The sequence below is a fragment of the Corvus cornix genome, chromosome 5 (assembly GCF_000738735.6).
Source record: "Corvus cornix cornix isolate S_Up_H32 chromosome 5, ASM73873v5, whole genome shotgun sequence".
NCBI classification, from domain to species: domain Eukaryota; kingdom Metazoa; phylum Chordata; class Aves; order Passeriformes; family Corvidae; genus Corvus; species Corvus cornix.
In genome coordinates this window covers 49,444,881-49,466,833 of record NC_046335.1, presented here as the reverse complement: position 1 = coordinate 49,466,833, position 21,953 = coordinate 49,444,881, and the positions used below count along the sequence as shown (strand labels likewise).

The 21,953-nt window shown below is 40.2% G+C and overlaps 2 protein-coding genes across 13 annotated transcripts in view; one reads left to right on the top strand and one right to left on the bottom strand.

Moving 5' to 3' along the window:
• Positions 1-20,302, top strand: part of KCNC1 (potassium voltage-gated channel subfamily C member 1) — a 125,276-nt gene extending 104,974 nt beyond the window's left edge. For 2 of the 6 annotated variants that reach the window (XM_010392983.4, XM_010392657.4), the window contains one exon: positions 18,202-20,302. In XM_010392983.4, coding sequence (XP_010391285.1) covers positions 18,202-18,383 — 182 coding nt within the window. In that variant the 3' untranslated portion in view covers positions 18,384-20,302. Of the gene's footprint in view, positions 1-482; positions 2,939-18,201 lie in introns of those variants that run through there. The other 4 variants (XM_010393064.3, XM_010392804.3, XM_010392729.3 and 1 more) reach the window with 3 other exon arrangements.
• The window catches only part of SERGEF (secretion regulating guanine nucleotide exchange factor), a 143,371-nt gene continuing 130,714 nt past the window's right edge, over positions 9,297-21,953 (bottom strand). For 3 of the 7 annotated variants that reach the window (XM_010392351.4, XM_019281751.3, XM_010392436.4), the window contains one exon: positions 9,297-11,954. In XM_010392351.4, coding sequence (XP_010390653.1) covers positions 11,788-11,954 — 167 coding nt within the window. In that variant the 3' untranslated portion in view covers positions 9,297-11,787. The remainder of the gene's footprint in view (positions 11,955-21,953) is intronic. The other 4 variants (XR_751043.2, XR_002043905.2, XR_751049.2 and 1 more) reach the window with 3 other exon arrangements.

Here is a 21,953-nt window from a genome sequence, read left to right as displayed (position 1 = left end):
GATGCACTGCAACCGCCTCTCGTTCCTGAATGAAACAGAGGCTGGTTGGCTAAAGAGTAATATACGTCAGCATATTGTTGGCCTGTTTGAAACACGTTGAGAGCATCTTAATTGTTGTTCCAACAGAATTTCATCCATAGTTTGTGCAACTCTCTGTACACTTGCTGAGCTGTTTACATGCATGCCTGAAAAAGAAGGGGGGGGGGGGGGGGGGGGAGGGAGGGAAACTGAATGCATGCAATTTTGTTTTCTTTCTTTTTCTTTTTTTTTTTTTTTTAATGCTGAGAACAAAGGAGTAGTATCTCTATAGCAACACATTAAATTCTGTGGATTTTGCTGCCTTTTCCCCCTCCTGCCCCACAAAGATACCACAAACCTTAATTTTGCCTGAGGTCACAATGCATGAAGTGGAAGGGAGAGGTATGTGTGAGTGTATGACGGAGACATAGAAAATCCCTCCCACTGACTCTTTTTTTTTTTAGGGTACAACCATGTTGCTGCCTGTAGGATCAATTACATAGCCTGACCATCTTGAGAAATGATGATTTTTTTTTTTTTAAATGTATATATTTTAAACTTTTTCTGTATTTCAACGGCCTTCTGAGTCATGTTGCAAGCGATACTACTCTCGGCATGTCCATGCATGCAGATGCTATTGAACTGGCTACAATGTTGACCTCATTCTTAGTCCATTCTGTCATTGATCCAATGCTGTACTTTGCATTTTTCTTTTAAATGAAGGTTACGAAATGTCACGGAGCCTTAACAGCATAGCTGGCATAAGTGGAAAAGCGATAGGATTATCCTCAGTGTCTGCGCCCTACAGCTCTCCTAGCCCAGTGAGACGTTCTTGGTCTCCCATCCCATCTATTTTGTAGCATGGATCAGTAGCAGAGAATGGTCTAAAAAGCTTTACTTTCAATTAGCCTATGCGATGTTGCATATAGTCCAGGTGACTAAGTCTGAAGATGCAATGTCTCACAGTAGCACCCGCTGGAAACGGTGTTACTTCTGATGCTTAGGTGACAGCACTCCTAAACAGCACTCAGATGACAATAGGCAGGCATTGGCGTAGTACTGGTGGGCCATATGTGCTGCATGGTATCAGTACATAGGACGAAGGGTAGATGCACCAGATGGCTTCCTTCCTGGTGCATCCTGCTAGTATATGCTTATTGTGGCTAATGGTGGATCTACTGGCTCTGTATGGAATGGGTTAGGCGTTTAGTCGATGCTGAAACATGCCAACGATGGAAGATTTTGCTTTTCTCAGGATATTTTTGAGCCATAGGAACCCTGCAGGAGTTTGAGCAAACAAGCACAGTAGGATGAAACTTTGCATGGGCACCTACATTAAGCTGAAAGCAATACTCAGACACACTGTAGAGAGGTCTCAGTCTGGCTGACTGCATGGGAAAAAAAATCCTGTTGAAGAAGAATATGGCTGCCTCTGCATGTAGCTATCTCACCTTTTCCTCCTTCCTTTAACACTAAGATGCCGAGCTTGATGTGAAAAGCGCAGGAAAGAAGCTCAAGTACTGATTGTATTCTTTACATGCAGATCTTTGCAAAGAAAGTCCAGTCATTGCTAAATATATGCCAACAGAGGCAGTCAGAGTGACCTGACAAGGCAAGATGGAGATGAACATTGATGGCTAATAAACATCTCTGTGGAACTGTGCAGGCATAGAAGACCTTCTCATTTGGACAAAGTTAACTCGCTCCATGCAGGTTTTATGGATGATTCTTCGTGGTTCTGGAGTTGTACTAGAGATGCAGGCTTTTTCTACGGCCAAAATGTAACAAAACTGTAGAAGATCTTTTTTTTTTTTTTTTTAATCTATTTTTTTGTTCCATAGCATGACTTGCATGAAGACAAAAATGAAAATGAAAAAAAAAAAAAAAAACCAAAAAACCAACAAAACAACACACACACAAGAAACACTGCAAATGTATGATTAAGGAGAAAAAAGAAAAAAAAAAGCAAAGTTATATATTTTCTTTCAAAGCTCTTTACTTTTACATACATTGTTGTAGCCAAAATGTAAAACATTATAAAACTGTACATTTCTTTGCTATGGATCGCTTCTTTTTGTATACAAGATACAGAGTAATGGTTTTAAAAAGTGCAATCAGGCAGTCATCGGTCATATTGACCACGCCTTCACAGTTCATCACACCGACGTGGAAATCAAGAACTTTTAATCCAACTAGAAGTGTATAAAAATAAGAAAAACTTTTTCCTGTCTGTTTTTGTTGGCATGCTTGTGACACATGGGACCTTCCTTCGGACCTGACAGTAACAGCTGGTTAATTTTCCAGCTCTGGTTATGTTGTATTTTATTGATGTATAGATCCAACGTAAAGACCCTTCATAAATTGTTCATATTAAGTAATCAGTATGAATTTTAAACAAAAGAGGTGTTATTTTAAAACTGGGACTTATAGTACAAAATCAGGAAAATACTCAAGTATAAATGGTCTCAAAGTTTAAGAAACAAGACAACAGCATTGTATGCAATTTAGTACTGAGTAAAATGCATGCACAATGTTATGCAAAACAATTCTAGCATGAAAATAAATTTTGTATCATGGTTTCAGTGCCTGCTGTATAGTGTAAAGGGGAATCCTTTTCTGAAGCAATCAGGGGTTTCCAGAGACTTGCTTCTAAAATCTTGAATAAATACAGTGTTCTCAACAGAAATGTAGGAGAAAAGCTTGGTATTGCTTTGGTTCTACAATGCTAATATTGGTTAGTAGATAATAAATGAAGCCTGCAAACACTTGATACAACCAATGTCTAAAGAATTCACACCATTAGTAATTTTACAAGGGAAGATTGAAAACCCCTATAATGATCTAGGTATCTTCCTTTTCCCTCCCCAACAATAATAAATGTTTGTCTTTTTAGCTGATTAAATGAATTCAGTTTTTCTTACTTCTTTGGGCCCCGTCCTTCACTTGTTCTTCACTGAACCACACCAGTCCACCTGATACGAAACTGAAAGAAATCCAGGTGTTCGAGTCGCACTTGATTTGCCACACAAAACATGCACCAGTAAGAACTGAGAAACACAATGAGATTAAGTTTCATTTTAGATGCTACAAATGACAGCTATGGACTATGTGCCAACAGCACTCTAGTTGCCTGAGCATTTTTGGTAAAGTACTTCTATAAAGGAAGGATATACACCTTTATCCTCATGTGAGGAACTTCAAAAGAGCTGGCAATCTGCAGCATCTGCAACTGCTGATGGAAATGGAAATGTAAAGGAACAGTATCCCTACAGTCTGGAGGAAATAGAGATTAAACCCAAAAAAACCCAGAAGATACACTCATGGTTCTGGTAAGTGCTAAATTATAAACAAAAACCACAACTACAGCTGGACCTTGTCGTCACAAAACTCTACTCCAAAAGAAAAGCAAGGAAGACCTCAAGTTGTGTTTTAGGAATAGAAGAAAGGCTGATAATCTGACTGTACAAAATTAGAAAACTCCTTCGTAGTCCTTGATACTGCATTATGTACTTGATTTCTGCCTTAGTTTCTCCCAAGAACAATTTTCCTCACACTGTTTCTATGTCGTCATTCTCAGAAGATAAATTTCTTACCTTCAGAGGTAAAATCCAGATTCATCCAGGATTTGCTCAATGAACAACTTTTCCTCTTATAATGTATTAAGAATCCAGAAATAGATTTATCTGTCCCAATTTTTATTTAACACTGACTCAAGGGCCCAGTGTTAATTCTCCATTACCATAAGGAATACCAACAATTTAGCCCTGTAAATCCCATGTAGGTCTTCACCTTTCACTGCACTTTGCATATATCTGAGCCTTAGAGAACAGGCTGGGTACAACTGTCATTCTGTGCTACGTTTTTAGCTCCCCCACTCCCATTTTCATTTAGGCTCTCCTCTCTGCTCATTCTGATTTGAGGTAACCATGTCTTCTGGGTGACTTCTATAAACCCTTCAGAAACAGAATCATGCTTCCCATCCACTGCCCTTCAGGAAACGCTCTAAAGCTTAAGATCTGTTTGACCCCAGAGCTCTCCTTGCACAATAGTGACAGCTCTGACAACACAGGGAGAGAGGGAAACAAGAGAAGTGGAAGATCTAAGAAGCTGTTGCATTGAATCCTAAGAGAAATTTACCACATCCTCCCAGCTGCCTTGCAGTTAAGGAGCTTTTGCTTGGGTATTATGATTAAAGTATTAATTCCTTCAAGCCTGCCCTCTCTCCCTACAGGAGGTACATATCTTTATTAAAGCATTAGACCTACACATGTGGGTAGATTCTGGCTTCAGGCTTTCAGTAATGCCACCAGTTACTTCTGAGTTCCCACCATTGCAATACGAGCAGAAGTTGGTTTTGCAGTTCAGTTATACTCTGCCTGTTTCCTGCTGGAAATGAACATCTGTGTTTCCTCCCTGGTAAACTCAGCTTTCAGCAGTCATTTCCCAGCTCTAAGAACCAGTGCTGGCCCCTCATCTGAACCCACTGGCAATTAGTGGCTTATTACTTGCTAACATTTAAAGCACAGCTCAACCACACCTTCTACACATATAGCCTTTCCTCTGACTGCATGAAGGAACTACTCATTTTTTCTGGACCAACCTGATATGTCTCCACAATTGCAATTTCAGATAGAAGAAATTTCTGAGGAGAGGTTTCTGCTTTCTCATTCCAACAAAAAAAAAAAATCATCTAGCTAAAACCGCTGGAATAACAGTCAAGTGCAGCAGTCATTAATCTGGATAAAGTGATTTTTCATGTAAATTGCCTCGTCTCTCCTTAAAGTTTCAGGGCCAAAAAGAAAATACATCACTGAAACAAATGGCTGCTAGGACAAATGAGCAGATTGAAATACAGAAGAGAGCAAGCAGGGCTAAGGCAAGAGCATTCAAAAAGGAACTGAGCACAGAGCTGCTTACAAAAAAGATATCCTGAAGATGTTACCCTGCCAGTTTGCATATCCCTTTCATAGTTTCAAAACAAGGCAGCCTACTTCTCTGTTTTCCATATATATCCTGGAAGGAGCTTTGCCTCTGAGCTCACACACAAACTACCTTCACTTCATGAAAACATGCTTAAATTATGCAGGTTATTTTTAAGTCATTCACTTACTTGAATTTGGGCAAAAAATACCTGTCTGTTCAGGAGTCCCAAAGCCTCTGCATTCATCTAGGACTATAAATGCCCCATTTTTCTCTTAGGGAAACACAAATGGTTTTTTGCAATCAGGAACAAGATTTGAATTCAAATTGAACTGAAAGCTAGAAAACGGATCCAGAACTGCATCTCTTGACTTTCTTTATCTGACAAAGCAAATGCTCTAACAAGATATCTTCCCTGGCCCATCCTGGCAACGCCAGGTTTTCAACTCTCAGCAGTCACTTGAACTTTAAAAAACTTCATGTAAGGGCATAGGTCCAAACATCTCCAGGTACCAAATATTAAGAGCACGTGCTCCAAGGCTTCCATTGTTTTTCCTACTGCCCACGTTGGAGATTCCTTGGGCAGCAAAAGGCAAAATGTTAGCTCAGCTGTCACTCTGAGGTACCTGCATTGCCTCTGGACTCAAAGGGCTTAGCAGGGATGACACAGTCTGTGCAGAGGCTGCTGACTGTGAGTCACACCAGCACAACAGCAGACGAGGCTTGAGCCCAGGGAAAGCAGCTCAGTAGGAGCCACGCTTTGCTGGGGTGGTGTCATTGCAAGTGGGTGACTGGAGAAAAGGCAGCAGTAGCTCAGGAGGTGGGAAATGAGAAGGACACGGGATGAGTTTGGAAAATGGGTTATGCAAGCAGGAGCAATGGAAACAGCAATCGGCAGTGAGTGGGAAAGAGAAGCAAGGAAAGAGGGAAAGAGTAGCAGTGAGACTTACCCAAAATAATCATCAGGAACCACTAGCCTAGCAGGTAGAGCTTCGGCCTGGGACTCAGGAAATGGGAACTTTATTCTTATAGTCTCCCCTGTGGACAAGCTGGGTTACCTTGGTTGGGGCAATTCAATGTTTTGTGCCTCAGCTTCTGTTTCTGTGACATTATCCTCTTTTTAAAGTGTTCTGATGTCAAAAGAGGAAAAGCCATATTTAAGAAGGAATAGTTATTATAATCTATCTACTCAGAATTAAGGCACCAGAGGAGAGAAGCATCTCTGCATTATTTAAAAGATGCCATACTTCCTTGTCTGCAGAAGAACACAATGCCCCCGTAGGAATCCCTTTTCTTTTGTACTTTAAAGCAGAGGATTATTATGGAAAATTATTAAGCACCCACACAGTTAAAATGACAGAGCATTTTCATTACTGATTGGCAACTCCTCTGCTGCCCTAGTTTAGGTCCCACATGTCTTCATGCATTCAAATCAGTAAAAACAAAACAAAGGCTAAACTTGCTTGACATTTGCAGCCAAAACCTAAAATCTTGTCAGAATATTAAAAATCTCCCAATTCTTGGCCTCGCTTCTAAATACAAAAAAAGTAAAAACGCAGTCTGCTAGACTTAAAGGACTTAAAAGACTCCAGACCATGGAGTACTGGAACAATATTGAATTGAAACTCTGAAACTCCACTTACAAAGTCTCAATTCCTTCAAGACCTGAAGACAGAACTCCCCCCCAAGACTGCATAGTATCTGGATTATCAGGTGGTCTACAGGCAAAGCAGCCTGGAAATAGATGAGGAAGTTGGAAATGAACTGAGGGCCAACACAGGAATTGGACTTACACTCCACCCCCTCCCAACCTGCACAGACTCATCTGGAAATGAGACAAAATCCAACATGTCACAAAATCAAAATGCCAGAGAAAAGTTTGCAAAATAAATGTCACCCCTGCATTTTCTCACCCCTCAGCCAGCTTTTATTCAGGAATGACTACTTTGTTGCTCTTGTTTCCAATGAAGCTGAAGAATGTGTTCTCCCAATACTCTAAATTTATGCTTCCTCACTCTCCCACAAGGAAACACGTGGTTCATCCAGGCCACGATTCAAATATAGAGACTATTTTCACTGCTGAATATTTTCAGTCACATACTCTATTTTGATGTTTTACAGAGGCACTGATGAGTAAAAACTGCTGCTGCATTAAAAACAGATGAATGCTGAGACAACTAACTGATGAACCTGAATGAAATGCCCAAATAGCTCAAGAATGTGCCTGACTTCAGTCGTTTAACATCTAAATGGGTTACAAAATAACAATGGCTTTACACATGCAGTTTCTCCAAATTAACTTCAAAGGCACATACGATACAGACCTACATCTTCAGTTATATTCAGTTATATTTCCATAAAACCAAAGCATTTAAATTCAAGACTATTATTCTTTCTAACATGGAGCAAAACACGCAAGATTAGCATTTACTGGGAAATAAGAACAGCACAAAAGCTAAAGGAAAAGAACAAAGTATGTACTATCTCTCCTTTGCACGTGCATCAAGATACTGATACGTAAAAAGTTGAAGTGGCCAATTATTTTTGTGTCAGCTGGAGTTGTCAGCAAATTCCATGCAAGCGCCACTTTTCTACTGTGCACATTTTGAACCACAATCAAAACCACACAAGTGATTCTCTATCCCAGGCTGTATCCATTCCAAACCTTTGAAATTTTCAGCTAGTAGTAAATGGCATAAGCAGGACTCAAATAAAAAATACTGGAGTCCTTTTCAAGAAAATATCTAACTAGAAGAAAAAGCATAAAACTTACCTTGCACCATAAAAATATCAACATTGCTCAGAGTGACCAAGATCTGTCATCATCTTGATTTCTAACAAAGGGAAAAAGGAACTGGAAGTCCCAAAATTACTTAAGTCTTGCTTAAATCAGATACAGAGTTCATGGAATGAAATGGAAAAAATAGTATTTGGTTAAATGCTGGACTAGATCAGAGGCCTGATCAAAATATTTCGGAGTCTGCAAGGTGAGGACAGATGTTGCTGTTTCAGCTGGAGAGAGAACTGGAAATGTCAAGATGTGCTATGAGTGAGAAAAAACCCAAACATTGCAAGTCAACAATTCACATTATTATAAATAAACAGTGGAAGAGGGGGACCAATATCATCCATGAAATAGAATAGTTTGTCTCTCATCTCACTCCCACCACACTGGCAGGCTGGAATGCTGTTACGCCATGAGATTATTCCATCTTCAGGAGCTGTATTTTAGCTGTCTGCCCCCTCCTTTTCCCTATGTTTTAGCTGACTGTATCAGGCTCTCTATTGCCATTCATTTAAATATTTTTCCATGGTCACCATTCTCTTGTACATTCAACTGCTCTCCTTCATCAGTTTTCCATCCTCATCTCTAACTCTCACATCTCTAAGACTCAAAACACGCCATAAAAAGCACAATCAAATCACCTTCTCCCTCCCGCTCTCCCCACAATTTCTCTTTGCTCAAAATATGTAGCTGAACAAAAGCTCCTGCCAAGCATTTAGAAGTGACCTTTGTGGTGACTGCAGATGGCAAGACTAGTTAGACACCAAAAGGATGGCCAAGATGCAGATAGAGAAGTCAGTGTCATGTAAGAAGTGGTGACTGGGCAAACCATCTTTCATCTTTCAAATGAACATACTCAAATACAGGGCCTGGCACGCTGAGCACAAAAGCATCAGGTCACTCAGAATGCCACACCGAGTCAAATAACACCAGTGACCACCAAGTGGCCCAAAAAAATCCCCCAGGAGACAGAAACTTCTGACACAAAACACACATCATCCTACCAACATTCTTCAAAATGGAACAGGAGTGTGTTGCACAGGTGCACGTGGAGGTTGCATGAGTAACAACTGCAGATCTCTTAGGACTTCAAATAACAGAAAGGCACACAATAGCTTTCTTCTCCTCCTCCCTCTCCTCCACCCAAGGGCCTGAAAATTCTCTGGACTTAAGGTCAACAGTTCACAACTTGTTCTCCCTCATTAATGTCAGCTCACTACTGGCAGGTTTGCTTAACTTCAGAAAATGGGAGGGGAGAGCAGCTGCACAGACATTTGCTTAACTTGTTCCAGTGTCTTTTTGTAAATATATAGATATATATTAGAAACTTTATTTCCATTTGAACCTGAAAGCAGAATGCTTATGTAACAGGCTTCTTGCTTTGCTTATCACAGAAGACCCGTTAAAGAACTCTATGAACCACAGCACTGGGTCTGCATTTTGCTTTGCAGAGACTGACCTTCTCCATCAGGATGGCAACAGGCAACAGTCATAAGCTCTGAACACCAGCATGGAAAGGTGTTTTCTTCCACTTTTCACTGTGTGCTCCCTTCCTCACAGAGAAAGCCATAGCTGATTTTGTACAGTGCTTTATTCTGCAAACAAAGCCACTGGCATACAAAACAGGGCATTCTCTTCTGAAAGAATGAGCAGCAACTTGGTTAAGACATTCAGCCACGTACCTTCTACAATGAATTCTATTCATTCTCTGCACTACAGCAGCACCTAGAAGCCCTGACTGACGACAAAGCACTCACTACGTCAAGACAAGTTATTACTTCCCAAAGTTTTCAAGCTATATAGGCACAACAAAGGAGAGAAAAATGCAGTTCTTGCCTTTCAAAGATGAAGATCAGATGCAGATATGAAACACCAGATCAGGACCAGGAACGAACTGACGTACTCCTTTCTTTCCTCACCATATCACCCCAAATCATTCTTTGTGTTCCAAAAGTGTGTTCGTGTTACAGGCATGAAAAAATAGAAAAACATTTCAAATATCTAATTCACATTTATTTGTTACATAACTTGTTGGACTCCTCTGCAATGAACTGCAGCAACAGCACACGCAGTCAAAACATGTCCAGTCCAGTAAACCTCATGTAAGGCACATATTGGCTGTGATTAATCAAGGAACAGACTTATTTAGAGGAGATAATTACTGAAACAAGAGAACATATTTATTTGGTACACAGATTTTGTAGAAATCCAAAGCAGAAACCTTAGACAGGACTGTCAAAGAAAGCATGAGAAACTGTTCAGTTCATATAATAGAGAAGCTTTGGTATCCAGAAAGTGGCATTGAGAACAGCCAATAAATAGCAACTTAGATAATTAAAAGTGCAAGAGGTCGCAGCTTGGAACAGTATATTGCCATGGATTAAACAAAAACCCACTTTACAATAGAAATCTCAATTCTACACTTTTTGCAGAGGTCCCATTTGATTATTCTTTTGGTATCTGTAATAGTTAAAATCAGCTTCATAGTCTGCTCAAGTTTCTCATCCATTGAATAGAAAAATAAAACACTTTTGAAAATGAAGCCGAGAACTATAACTGCTGTAAAACCAAGGGTGAAAAAACCCCTGCAGCCCATATTATCACCTTAATTCCTTCCCTTTCATGTGTAAGCTGATACATCATTAGAAAGTCTTCCTGTCCTATTTCCTAAGAGCCTTCCTCTGAGCATTTTGTAATTCTGTAAGGCCTCTTTTCTGGCAAGCCTGCTTTAAAAATTAAACCCCTGTTTAGCAACAGTAGGTCTCATTAAAAGGGGCATTTACCACACAGTAGAATTCTCTATATTTAGAACTTGAAATACATTGAATACCACAGCAAATATAAGTATTGTGGGTGGTAAACATCCAGTTTAACGACATCCACTGTATTTGTGTGGAAAAAACCAGTTTTATAAATAGCTTCCAAAATCTTGCTCAACACAGGCAGCTAATAATATCCAAAGACATCTCATTTTACACTTTTTCCTTTCTCCTACTAAAACAAGTGATAGGCCTATGTTCTCTGTCAAGCCCCCACCTGGAACAAGTACTGTGGGCATGCTGTGAACAGCAACTCAGCTGGGCTGCAAAACAGAAGTGAGAACTAACCTGAAATTATCAGGAGCATTTTGGTCTGCCTTTTAGGCTGGAGAACTTGTAAAATCTTTCTGGTTAGATTTTGATGTCTTCCTATTCCAAGGCAGCTGGAAACACAGGAGCTGCACTGGATCAAGCTGTCCTCAACAGCTACAACTGACTTATGCCCTTTGATAAGAACTTTTTGATTGTTTCCAATAGCTCTTAGAAGTTTTCCTTCTCTAAACAGTAGCTTCAGAAACTTCAGATTTGGTTTGCAAGTTAATGACAATTCATGCAGATCTGCATCCCTGTAAATCTATAATAAACTGATGTCCGGCACAGAACGTAATCCATGAGAAATACTGCTCCTTTCACAGTTTAATCAAGATAAAGCTAGTTCAAAAGGGCCTCATTTTCCCCTTTTGCCAGCCTTCTAAATGATATTGCTTTCTTTTTCTTTTAATCCTAATCTTCTGCTTAAAATGTGTGTATGCATCTAGTCATGTTCACTTTGTGAAACAAACGATTTTCTGAGCTGCTGGGAGCTCACAACTCCAGTAGAAGATGGCAGGTGCAACACATCATGATGTAAAGACACAATAACAAAAGACCACCTTCTCAGACCACTTCTTCAGACCGAACTTATACACCATTAAGCCATTAATCAGTCGGTTTCTTCCTCAAAGACTTCTCAGAAGAACAAGAAAATGTAAATCTGTCTTCAGTTGTATTGCATCAAGGCAGAATTGTATGTCTGAAATTCTATCTGTGGGTAAGAAAGTCGATTCCTGTGGCGAGAGCAAAGGAAACAATTTTGAAGATATTACAGCTTTTTATGCACAGTTGTTCCTTTTGGATTTAGGAAAAACATCTGCACTTTCCAACTACCGTGTTAATCATGGGCAGTTCTCTTGTAGCGCTTCTGAGCTACACAATCCAAAGATGTCCACCCACATCCATGATGTTATGATTCCAGGTGTGCTGGGCCTACTGTGGAGTTTGACAGAGAGCCATGGAGTGTCCTGCCCCACATCCAATCAAGATCTGTTTTGCACAGCCAAGAGCTCTGACTGGCTTTGGGACACGAACGTTTGCTTCTGTTCCATCACCACACATCCCGTGTTCGTTCCATCCCCAAGAGAAGCACTGGCCACCTGAAAGAGAGGACAGAAAATACAGGATAAAGACCACAAAACCACAACAGCTTCAGTTAGTTTTAAGGAGCAGATTTGTCAAGTCATCTCCTATTTAGGTTCTAAGAAATTCTGCTAAGGTAGGAAAAATGTTCTGGTTCTCTTGAAGATGTAAATAAACCCAAATGAATGATTCTCCATCCTGTTCCATATTGTTAGCAACAGAAGCGATCAAAATAACAAAGACATTTGAAAATCACTCAGTAAGTACATAGTTCAGTATTTATGCAGAGCCCACAGAAATCTCTCTGCATTTTAAGATCCCTCCCTGAAATGATGTGGAATCCCTGTCTTTCAAGTTTCCCGTAGTAAGCAGAAGTGTGATAAATCAAGAGCAGTGACTTTAATCATTCACAGCATGATCTACAGGGTTGGGGAACACAGAGTCACAGTTCAGCCAAATTGCATTTCATTCCTAGCTTCAAGTTCACATGTCACCTTTTTCCTTTAAATCCTTTAAGTCTTCAACAGCCTGCCTTATTCTTAACCATCCTACCTCTTCTGCTTGCTTTGACATCATTTCACTGCTTTTATTATTCTTATTTTCCCTCATTATTATTTATTTTTGTAAGATCTACTCTTTTATATCCCAAATAACGATTCATGTATTATTATTACCCCATAGTACTCTTTTTGGAAGCACAGTATGCAAATCTTATTCTATAAATGGCTGGCATAATAAAAAATCCACCAAAACCTCCTTATTCTGAACTACAAGTGCTATTTCTTCCCTATTTTCTATTCTTTATTTGGCTGCCAGAGACCGTGTCTGTGACTTACTGTACTAAAAAAGAAAGCCATCCTGCCATATTATCATGTTTGTGATGCCACTGTTATTTTTGAAAAGCAGCAGGTATTAACAGCATGAAGTAGCATTCTGGATTCCAAATAATGAGAAGAAAAGTGCCAAAATTCACAAAATCTAATCCCAGTCACAATTTTAGTTTTCAAAATTCAGAAACAATTTATTGCAAATTATTAGTACATTGAAGTTCCCCTCTTCTGCAATGCAGTATAAACATTACTGAGGCCAGATGTAACTAAACAATGGCATTTCATTTTCCTGACAATCTTTAAGGCAATGGAACACAACAGAGCACCACCAGAACATCACAGCAGCCAAGGCACACCTCACCTGAAACAGCAGCTCTGTTACTCTTATCTCAGGAGGCACCAGATGTTCTCGTGACTGTGCGTGTGCAATACTGACAGCCCAAGCTACATCCCAAATGCACGCACATGTGCTGCCAAAAAGTGCCAAAAACTGCACGTGCAACATAGCCCATTTAAATATCAACAGATCGCCCTACTGGTTAATGGGATTTTTCTTTTTGGTAAGGTTCCAGGTAAAAATGTTTATGTAAATATTAAAAAACAGAAAAAAGACACCCCAAGCCCATACCAGAGACACATCACAGACTAATTAATTATTCAAGGAAGCTGCACCTAAGAAAAGACATTTTTTTGCACAGTTAATATGTGAACCCAGCTTATGAGTTTAATGAAAAGAGAATATAACATGCCCTAACACTAGGTAAGATGACTTTGGCAACTTTTTGTTCCTAGACACCAGCAATTGCTATAACAACTTACATGCTTCTGTGAAGACTCACTATATCTGTTTAAACGGTTTCTTACTGCTTTTTTTATCCTGTCCCATCAGGACAAGAGAGAGGAAACCAGAAATCTTCTGGTCACTTTGTATTACAAACTCAGTGGAACACTAATGGTATAATAAATAGTCAAAGAAACAGTGCATTAGAATATTAACCTCTCAAATTGATACACATATCTAGTGAAAACATCTTTTGAAAATACATAATAGAAAAATTTACAACCTAAGAACCCCCCAGAGAAGAACACCTTCCCTAAAATAAGGATTGAGGAGTCTTTTCCAGCCTTTACTTCTCCAAGCATGTAGAAAGGCCACCAAAATAGATTTTTCTATGTGATTCCAGTGATCTCTAAGGTTACTGAAATGGGACAAGAGTGAAAACTGGCAAAAGAAAAGTAGAAAGTAAGTATGATTTATGAATGGTCTTATACAAAAACACCTTGTACATCCATGGAGAGCTGACAGAAATCTGAAGAGATGAAAGGGCAGCTGATGGATATGGAATTACAGGCCACAAAAATGTTTCTCATCACCATCAAGTCAGAATCAGGAAAGCTAAAAGGCAGAGAATTTTTACTGTGAAAATGAAAAGTGTACAGCACCACATCTGCCTGTAGAAGATTCAGTGAAAGGTTTGTACATAGAAATCGCCAAATGCTTGACTTGTGTCAGAGAAAGCAGAATTTGCAGAAAACACACCAAGCCTGGTTTTTTGGCAGTAATATATTAACAAAACTTGGAGGAGAGCTGGGTAAAATGAATGTGGTGAAAGTGACCAGGAGGGAACAAGCAGCTATGTGAATCACTGGCACAGAAGTCAAAGTCAGTGAAGATCAAAGGTAATGAAGCATCTATTTGAAAAATTACACACGTTACATCTGCAGAGTTAAAGGCAGACCCTACAAAGAACTAATGGCTAGCCTCTGGACAAAGGGCACCATTTCATGGTTTTTTCCTTCTCCCACATTCCCCTCCCCCCCCCTTTTTTTTTTTGCTTGTTTTCTTTCTGATTGCTTCTATTCCCAGTTTATTGCTGATAAAAACACAGAACCAGCAGCCCTACATGCCTTCACAAGAAAATTCAGTTTCCATGTCTGTGCCAGACCTTCCCAGGATGAAAGAGCATTAGAATGATGTCTATTAACACAGCTACAAATTGCTTCTAACAAAATTTAGAAAAAGCATTCTTGCATGTTCTCAAAGCAAATGGTTTGTGTTTGGTGAGGTGAGGGAAGGTTACTCCTTCTTACTGGTTAAATGAAACCACGTAAGATGTTGCATTTACCTTCTCCCTTTCAAAACGTAAGTACTCAAAGTACAAATCAAACCCACAGAACTCACATGGCAACACAGCATAATCCCAAGGGAATTTCAGTTACGTTCACAGTCACACTAATCAAAGTTTAGAGTAATGCTATGCAGGACTTTTCCAAAAACATTAAATATGTAAGACATAGGGACAACAAAATCCTTAACAAATCTATTTTGGTCAAACAACATAAGAAGGGGCTACTGCCCTTCTTCTGTCTGCAATAATTATCCAGGCTTTTTTCAAGGTAACTGAAGACAACAGCAATCTACAGGTTCATTAAACTGGAGAAAAGTATTTCTAGGTAAAATAAAGCTGCAGCATACTGGACAGGATTCTGGAGAAAGAAGAGAATTTAGAGTCACTCCTTATTGCTGAGTGCAATCTTCAGATGGAAGAATCGATGTTAGCAAATAAGATGCTCTGGGTGAGATTCACTGCACTTAACTTCAGCCACCTAAAAATTCAAGCAACTTAGCCATAGATCATTATCCTCTGTATCCTCAAGAGCCAATGGAGACATCTGCATCTCTCCACCAGACAGAGAGATTCATCTTCTCCAAACACTGGTGTGAAAAGCAAGTCTGTCTCACTTTGGTGACAATAAAGGGAGACCAAGTGATTGCCCTAGCCTTGGCATATCAGTTTTATGCAGCTGAAGAGAGGTTATATTAAATCACATCTTTACAGCTGGTCTGAAGGCAAAGCAAGGAAAACTAGAAACAAGGAAGCTGCAAATATCACTGCAGCCTAGCTTCAGGCTACAAACAGTCTGCTTCTAAACCAGCCTGCGCCCTGGAGGCTTATCACTGAAATCTTTAGAAACTCCTCTTTTCTGTTTCTCCTCTCCCATTCTTTCAACCAGCAAACAAACAGAAGTTGGCCTTAAAGACAAGCCAAGTATCTTGAAGCCAAGCTATTCAAGAGACAGCTTCACATTTTAGGGAAATGTTAAAATGTTTTAGAACAGCTCTATTATATTGGCTTGGTGCTCTTACCAATACTCCACAGTACTTCAAATTATTACTTCTTTTTGACCTTAAATTGGTGCTACTCTACTCTTTTGTTATAGACAAAGTTACAGTAGGCAGGAGATCAGCTCAGAAAAAGTCACAAGTCTTTAAACAGCATCAGGGCTGGACCACAAACAAAATTCAGGTGTCTCAGCCACCCTCCCTTGATTACATGAAAACCTTCTAAACCTCAAAAGGAACAGTGTCACATTACACAGAAGGAGATTTTGTCTATACTTCTCCCAGGAAGTTGCAAAACACAAATGAGTAAGTTTTCCTGTTTTTTCAGGCCATCTGGTGGTTCAGGGTGTCACATAAAATAAAAGGCAGTAAGCATCCCTCTAAACTTTTGTATTTTTATTAGCAACAAGCCTGCCATTAGTGCAAAAGATCTGCAATTTTAACTTGTAAGAAACAGGATTGATATAAATTGTTTTCTGCAGAAAAACATGGAAATGTGTTAGTAACTAAAAGGGAAGTCTAGGCATTGTGCAAAATCTCATTAAAGGCAAAGCTTGGAATGTATGATGACACCATCTCAAGACACTGTGGTACCTCCAAAACTAGGAAAGATCTGTGTGACCCACATTTAGTTTTTCTTACGGAGCCACATTTTCAAGGAGCAAGCTGTCGTGTGCTCCAGGCAGCCCACCCAATTGCTGTTCAACCCTCAGCAATGTGTGCCTGGCTTGCAAGTGAGTAAGCTGGATAAAAATCAGACACATTGCAGTGCTAACACAATATACAGGTAAGAAACACCACACATTTTTGATACTAAGTACAAAGCCACGGTGCTAAAGGCATGCTGATTTCAAAGTCAGCCTCCAGTCAACAACCTGCCCTCGCTCCACCTTTACATCATTAGTAGCTCTCCTCAGGCTGTGGACCTAAACCACTCGGTCCCTTCCTCAGCAGTGGTTTTACACAAGTGAAAAGTCAGCTGGCTTCAGGTCATGCCTCTGTGGTTCACCCTGGTGCCTGGAAAGAACAACTTCCAATGTCCTCAACCAATTCATCATAACAAAGGAACAAAGCCTACACTATGAGGACATCTCTGACTTGGTGCTCTAAACTAGTATCTTATGTGAACTATTATTTTTTCCCAGCAGAAGCACTGTTTGTTAGTAGGACCATCTCTCTGGCTAGGTTTGTATCTTGTGTAATACAGCAGGGACTTCAAACTGGGTCAGGGCCTCAAGGCCAACTGCCAGAATATCCAATTACAATCCATAACCACCTATTGAAGAGAGTCAGAAAATCAAATGGAGAATACAATATGCCTGGTATGGGCTTAGGCATGTGCAGTACTGCAAAATGCAGCAATAAGGCTACACATCTCCTTTGCAATTAATTTCAGTTGGGAAAGTCTAATTTCTAGTTCGTGCCTCAATATCAGTGTCTATCCCACAAACTGCAAACACAAGACAGTACAAAGCACATCTAATCTTTTCTGTTCTCATTTCCACAGTATATAAGCAGCCAAGAGTTACAAAATGGGAAGGGGAAGGAATCATGTTTATGATAAGATCATTTCTAAGGGCAATGTAGCACATCTGCCACAGCCTGAAAACTGTACCTGGAGAAGGAGCCCCACACACAGCAATGCAGAGAAGTGGGGAAATACACAGTAAGATGTTACTTAGCAAAAAAAGCCGTAGCAGATCCATGCAAACATGCTGTGCATTTTCCTGTGCACTGTTTTTAGCACCAGGCAAATAACTGAGCCCACCCCTAGAGGAAGTGCTATCTTGCCAAATTACAATGACAATAGAAATTTCATTCTGTTCTCACAGGGCACTTCAAAGCAGGAGCTGAATGGTTCACTGCACAAATTAGTATGTATCTATTTGAAAGAATCACTCCACATTACATCAAATAAACAGTTTAGGTTACCACTCAGGCTAGTTTATGATAGAATTTATTTTTTCCTTCTCAGTTATGCATTGTCATTTTGAAGCAAAAAAAAAAAAAAAAAGAGGAGGAAGAAATTCAGAAAACTGTATGCTAGGATTTAAAAACAACAGACTTGCAACTCCAGATTTCTTGGCTGCCCCACCCTTGTAGTTTTTGTGGTGGAACTGAAGCCCTGTAAGATGGAGATGGTTGCTTTGCTGTGTGTAGGTAGCAAGGACAGAAATCTACTGCAAGGATTATCTGTTCACATTTCTGTTTCCATGGGGAAACATGAATGGTACTATGTCTAAAGCTCACAGGTGCTGCACAAGTTTTTTCTTTTGGTTTGACTCAAAACTGTCAATTCCTTCCCAACAGGAAAGCATCTCCAACTCAACACAGAACAAAACCTGGGCTCACGACTTTGTGCAAGACTGAACGTAACTGGTCCACTGACAATACATGAGGATTATATCATACACGAAGCAGCTGCAGTGCAGAGAGGATTAAGCATTAAAGATGCTTTTTTTTACACCTGTAGAAGACAAGAAAATCTTTGAATTTTGCTCGCTTAAGTACAGGACAAAAACAACTGACAGAAATTAATTAATGGAGAGATTTGTCTTGAGGCTCTGACTGTGGCACTAATGTCTGTTCCATCAGGATATCAGACATGGCAGAGAGTGACATTCATTCAGAACTTACATCCCTGCCTCTCCCAGTGACAGGCATTCAATATGTCACAGTGCTTTAACTTTGTATGACCAGAACTAGACAATCACAATCTCATCACAGAGCCAGAGACTGCAGTCTCATGACCCTCTGTACTATGTGAAACAGAACATGCAGAAAATACCTTATACCTATATGCTTAGTAAGAGGTCATCCACTCAAGGCAGAATGTCAGAGCTCATCTAGAAGAGTGCGAGTCATTCAAGTGTCCCATGGGACCATACGGTGCCGTGGCCATTTGTGCCCATGAGTTCCGGGCAGTAAAGCATTACCATTTCAAATTTGCACGCACTTCAAACTGACGTAAGTGATGACACAAAGAAAAGGAGGGGACAGCTGTGATTCATCTGACCTACAACATTACCTCCAAGACCTAGAACTGAAGGGCATCTTCAGCACAGGCTTAGGAAAAGTCATAGATGAAAGCAGAAGCAAGAATCTGAGAGCCCCCTCAAGCTGCATTCCAGTCCTACATGTAGCTTTCACAGCACTAAGCAAATCAGAGAGCAGGAGAAAGGACAGTCAGCAAGATGAGCGGGTGCATGGAGGTGAAATGGTGCTTCCTCCTACTTTGCTGGCTGAAGTCAGAAACAAGAGACCCCACTGGGCTCTCAGGATCTCTCTCATCAAGGAAGACCAGCTGGGTTGGAAAAGGATATTTTGGAAATGCTTTGGTGCTTAACATATTTCATAAGGCAACCCTTTGTAGAATACGGGCCTATTTACAAGCATGAGCTTTACGGCGATCACACAGACCAGGCTATAGATGACTGCCAGTCCTTGGCACCTTATAAAAAACACTTATGATATAGCAAAAGCTGAAGAGATAGTCCAAATGGTCACATTAACCTGCAGTTTCTTCTCTTCTGACTGCTGTTCTCTTCCTCTGAAGGGCTGTTTGCACTGAACACAAGTGAGCGTTCTGGGATTTATCTCTGAAGGTGTCCTTTTCTGCAGAATACAATTCTCCAACTCAGAACCAAGAATTGAAATGTGTAAACCTTCCACATGGACATCTTGTGTAAAATAGCTTTGTGTTAAAATGGGCTTTAGTTTGAACTTTTCCCCTTTCATTTTCCTTTAGCAATTGCAAGGCTGCATTTTGGTCAAGTTTCAAGACACATGACATGAATGTGCATTACTGTTGAGTGAAGTCTAAAAAAAATGCTTGTTGATATTAAACAAGTGAGGGCTTTTTTCCCCCATGCTTAACAAGTAATCTGAGATCAATTCCAGCAGTCATAAGCTAAAGTGTTAGAAATGCAAAGAGAAAAATCAAGGCAACAAGTGGTGACTGAGTTTCCATCTTACTGATTGAACTGGTAGATTTTCTCACAGCTACGCAAACATCGCCACACAACAAAAGCAGTTGCAGCTCAGCAGTGATGGTATTAGGATGCCTTATTTTGCAAAGTTCCAAGCTGTAATCTTGGTGTATGACAATGGTTCAGATGATGGCACCCCTGCAAGTGTCACAGTGCAGCCGTAACAGTGACAGCACTGTAATACACGTGCGCTGCAAGAGCTTTAAAATACCTAGCCTGATGCAAGCTATAGCATAGCTGTAAGTCAGAGAGAGTTCGGGGTGAACTAACCCTCCTTTCTGGGCAGGATTTGTGGATTACAAGTTTCCTCTGTGCTGCAACTGTTGTACTTGAGTTAACCCACTTGTACCCAGTTTAAGTGTGCCTACACCACACTGTACTGTAGTGCAAGCGCACGTCCAATAAAACTCCTGTGGGTCATGTGCCTTGTCTTGTCTGTCTGTCTCAGTCTGTGCCTATTGTTACAGAGACTTTTATACTCATCACTGTGACTCTAGATCTACTCAGATAAAACAAGGGCTGGGTCATTTGAGCACCTGGGAAAAGAGTAAAAAGTGAACACCTTGGTAACATCCCCACGTTAACACTGACGCCACTCACAGCCACCATTCCCCTCTGTCTCACACAATATAGTTCTGTGAACTAATAGGACCCTTTCAAAGAAGAAAACAGACAGCTGACAGAGCTGTGACAAAAGATGAAAGCAAGCAATAAAAAAAATAGGAAAAAAAATTCCCATGATTCAGACTTCAAACACAAACCATAGAGAGGTTTACATCAAGTGTGTGCACCAAAGGCAAGTCACATTTTCTCAGAAGGGCTGATGAAACACAGTGCTCTTACCCAAGGTAGGCTGTGCAGGGCTGGGCTGGTGTTAACTTTTAATTGCAAGTGAAACTGTTGAATACTGAAGAAAAACGATTCAAAAAAACCCACAACAAAACCCCAAACTGCAAAGTATTAACACCACAAACTGCACCTTCAGTCCCATCTACATGGCTAAGCCATTAGTCTGATCTCTGCAAAGCAGGACCCAAGTGGTCTAGCTCTTCCCAAGTGGTCCAACTCTTCCCATTTCTTAAGGGCTAGGAAAAGATCAGAAACTTCAGCCATATCACTCTGTCAAGAAACTTATGCAAAGTAATGAGACAAATAATGTGTACCAGATGGGACACACAAATTTTCTTCACAGGTAATAGCTAAGAAGACCAGGACTGTAGGAATAACAACTCTATTCTTTTAACTGTACTTTCAGAGCAAGAGTTCACTAAGTGTCATATTTCACTAAGTGTTCTGGAAAAAGTAAGCAAATGGTCAATATTTGCTACACAAGAAAGAGTGGGAGAACAGGCTTTGCCAGCTATAATTAAAACCAAGTATCATACCATAAGAATTAAAAACAGTGAGGAAGAGAATCAGAGCAGACAGCCTCAAAGAAAAGTGCCCATAAGGCAGGATTGGATCAGCTTCTCCAATCATCATTTCAAAACCATACATGACTGTTGAGTGAAGTCTAGGGGAATTGCTTGTTGATACTAAGCAAAGGAAGAGTTCTGCCATCAATACGTGTTAAAAGCCAAGGCGAGTTTGCTTAGATAGGAACAGTTTCTGACATCACTTCTGGTGGAGAACAGAGATTCTGGGCAAAACATAAAGCACAGCTTGCTAACTTTTACCTTTTTTTATCTGTATGGACAAATTTTACTCTATTCTCCTTTACTTTCATTCACTGAACTATTTCATTACAAAATCCGTAATTCTTGTTGGAAAACAAAGCTGTTAGATTTCAATACCAAGCTGGCAAAATACGAACACTTCAAGCAACACACAGGGCCAAAGACACCCCAGCCCTGAGTGGCACGGAGTAGATTATGGGTGTGCAAACACACCTTTTACACACTCAGGCCAGTTAGTCAGGAAATAACCCTGCTGCAGCACAGCTTCTTCACATTTCTGCCTTCACTCTCCTCTGTGGGTCAGATACCCAAAAATTTACTCTTCACATCCTTCTTGCCAAATCTTCCCCTAGAAGTGCACAAGGCAAGGAAAGAAATGCTGGCAGAATCTGGGATG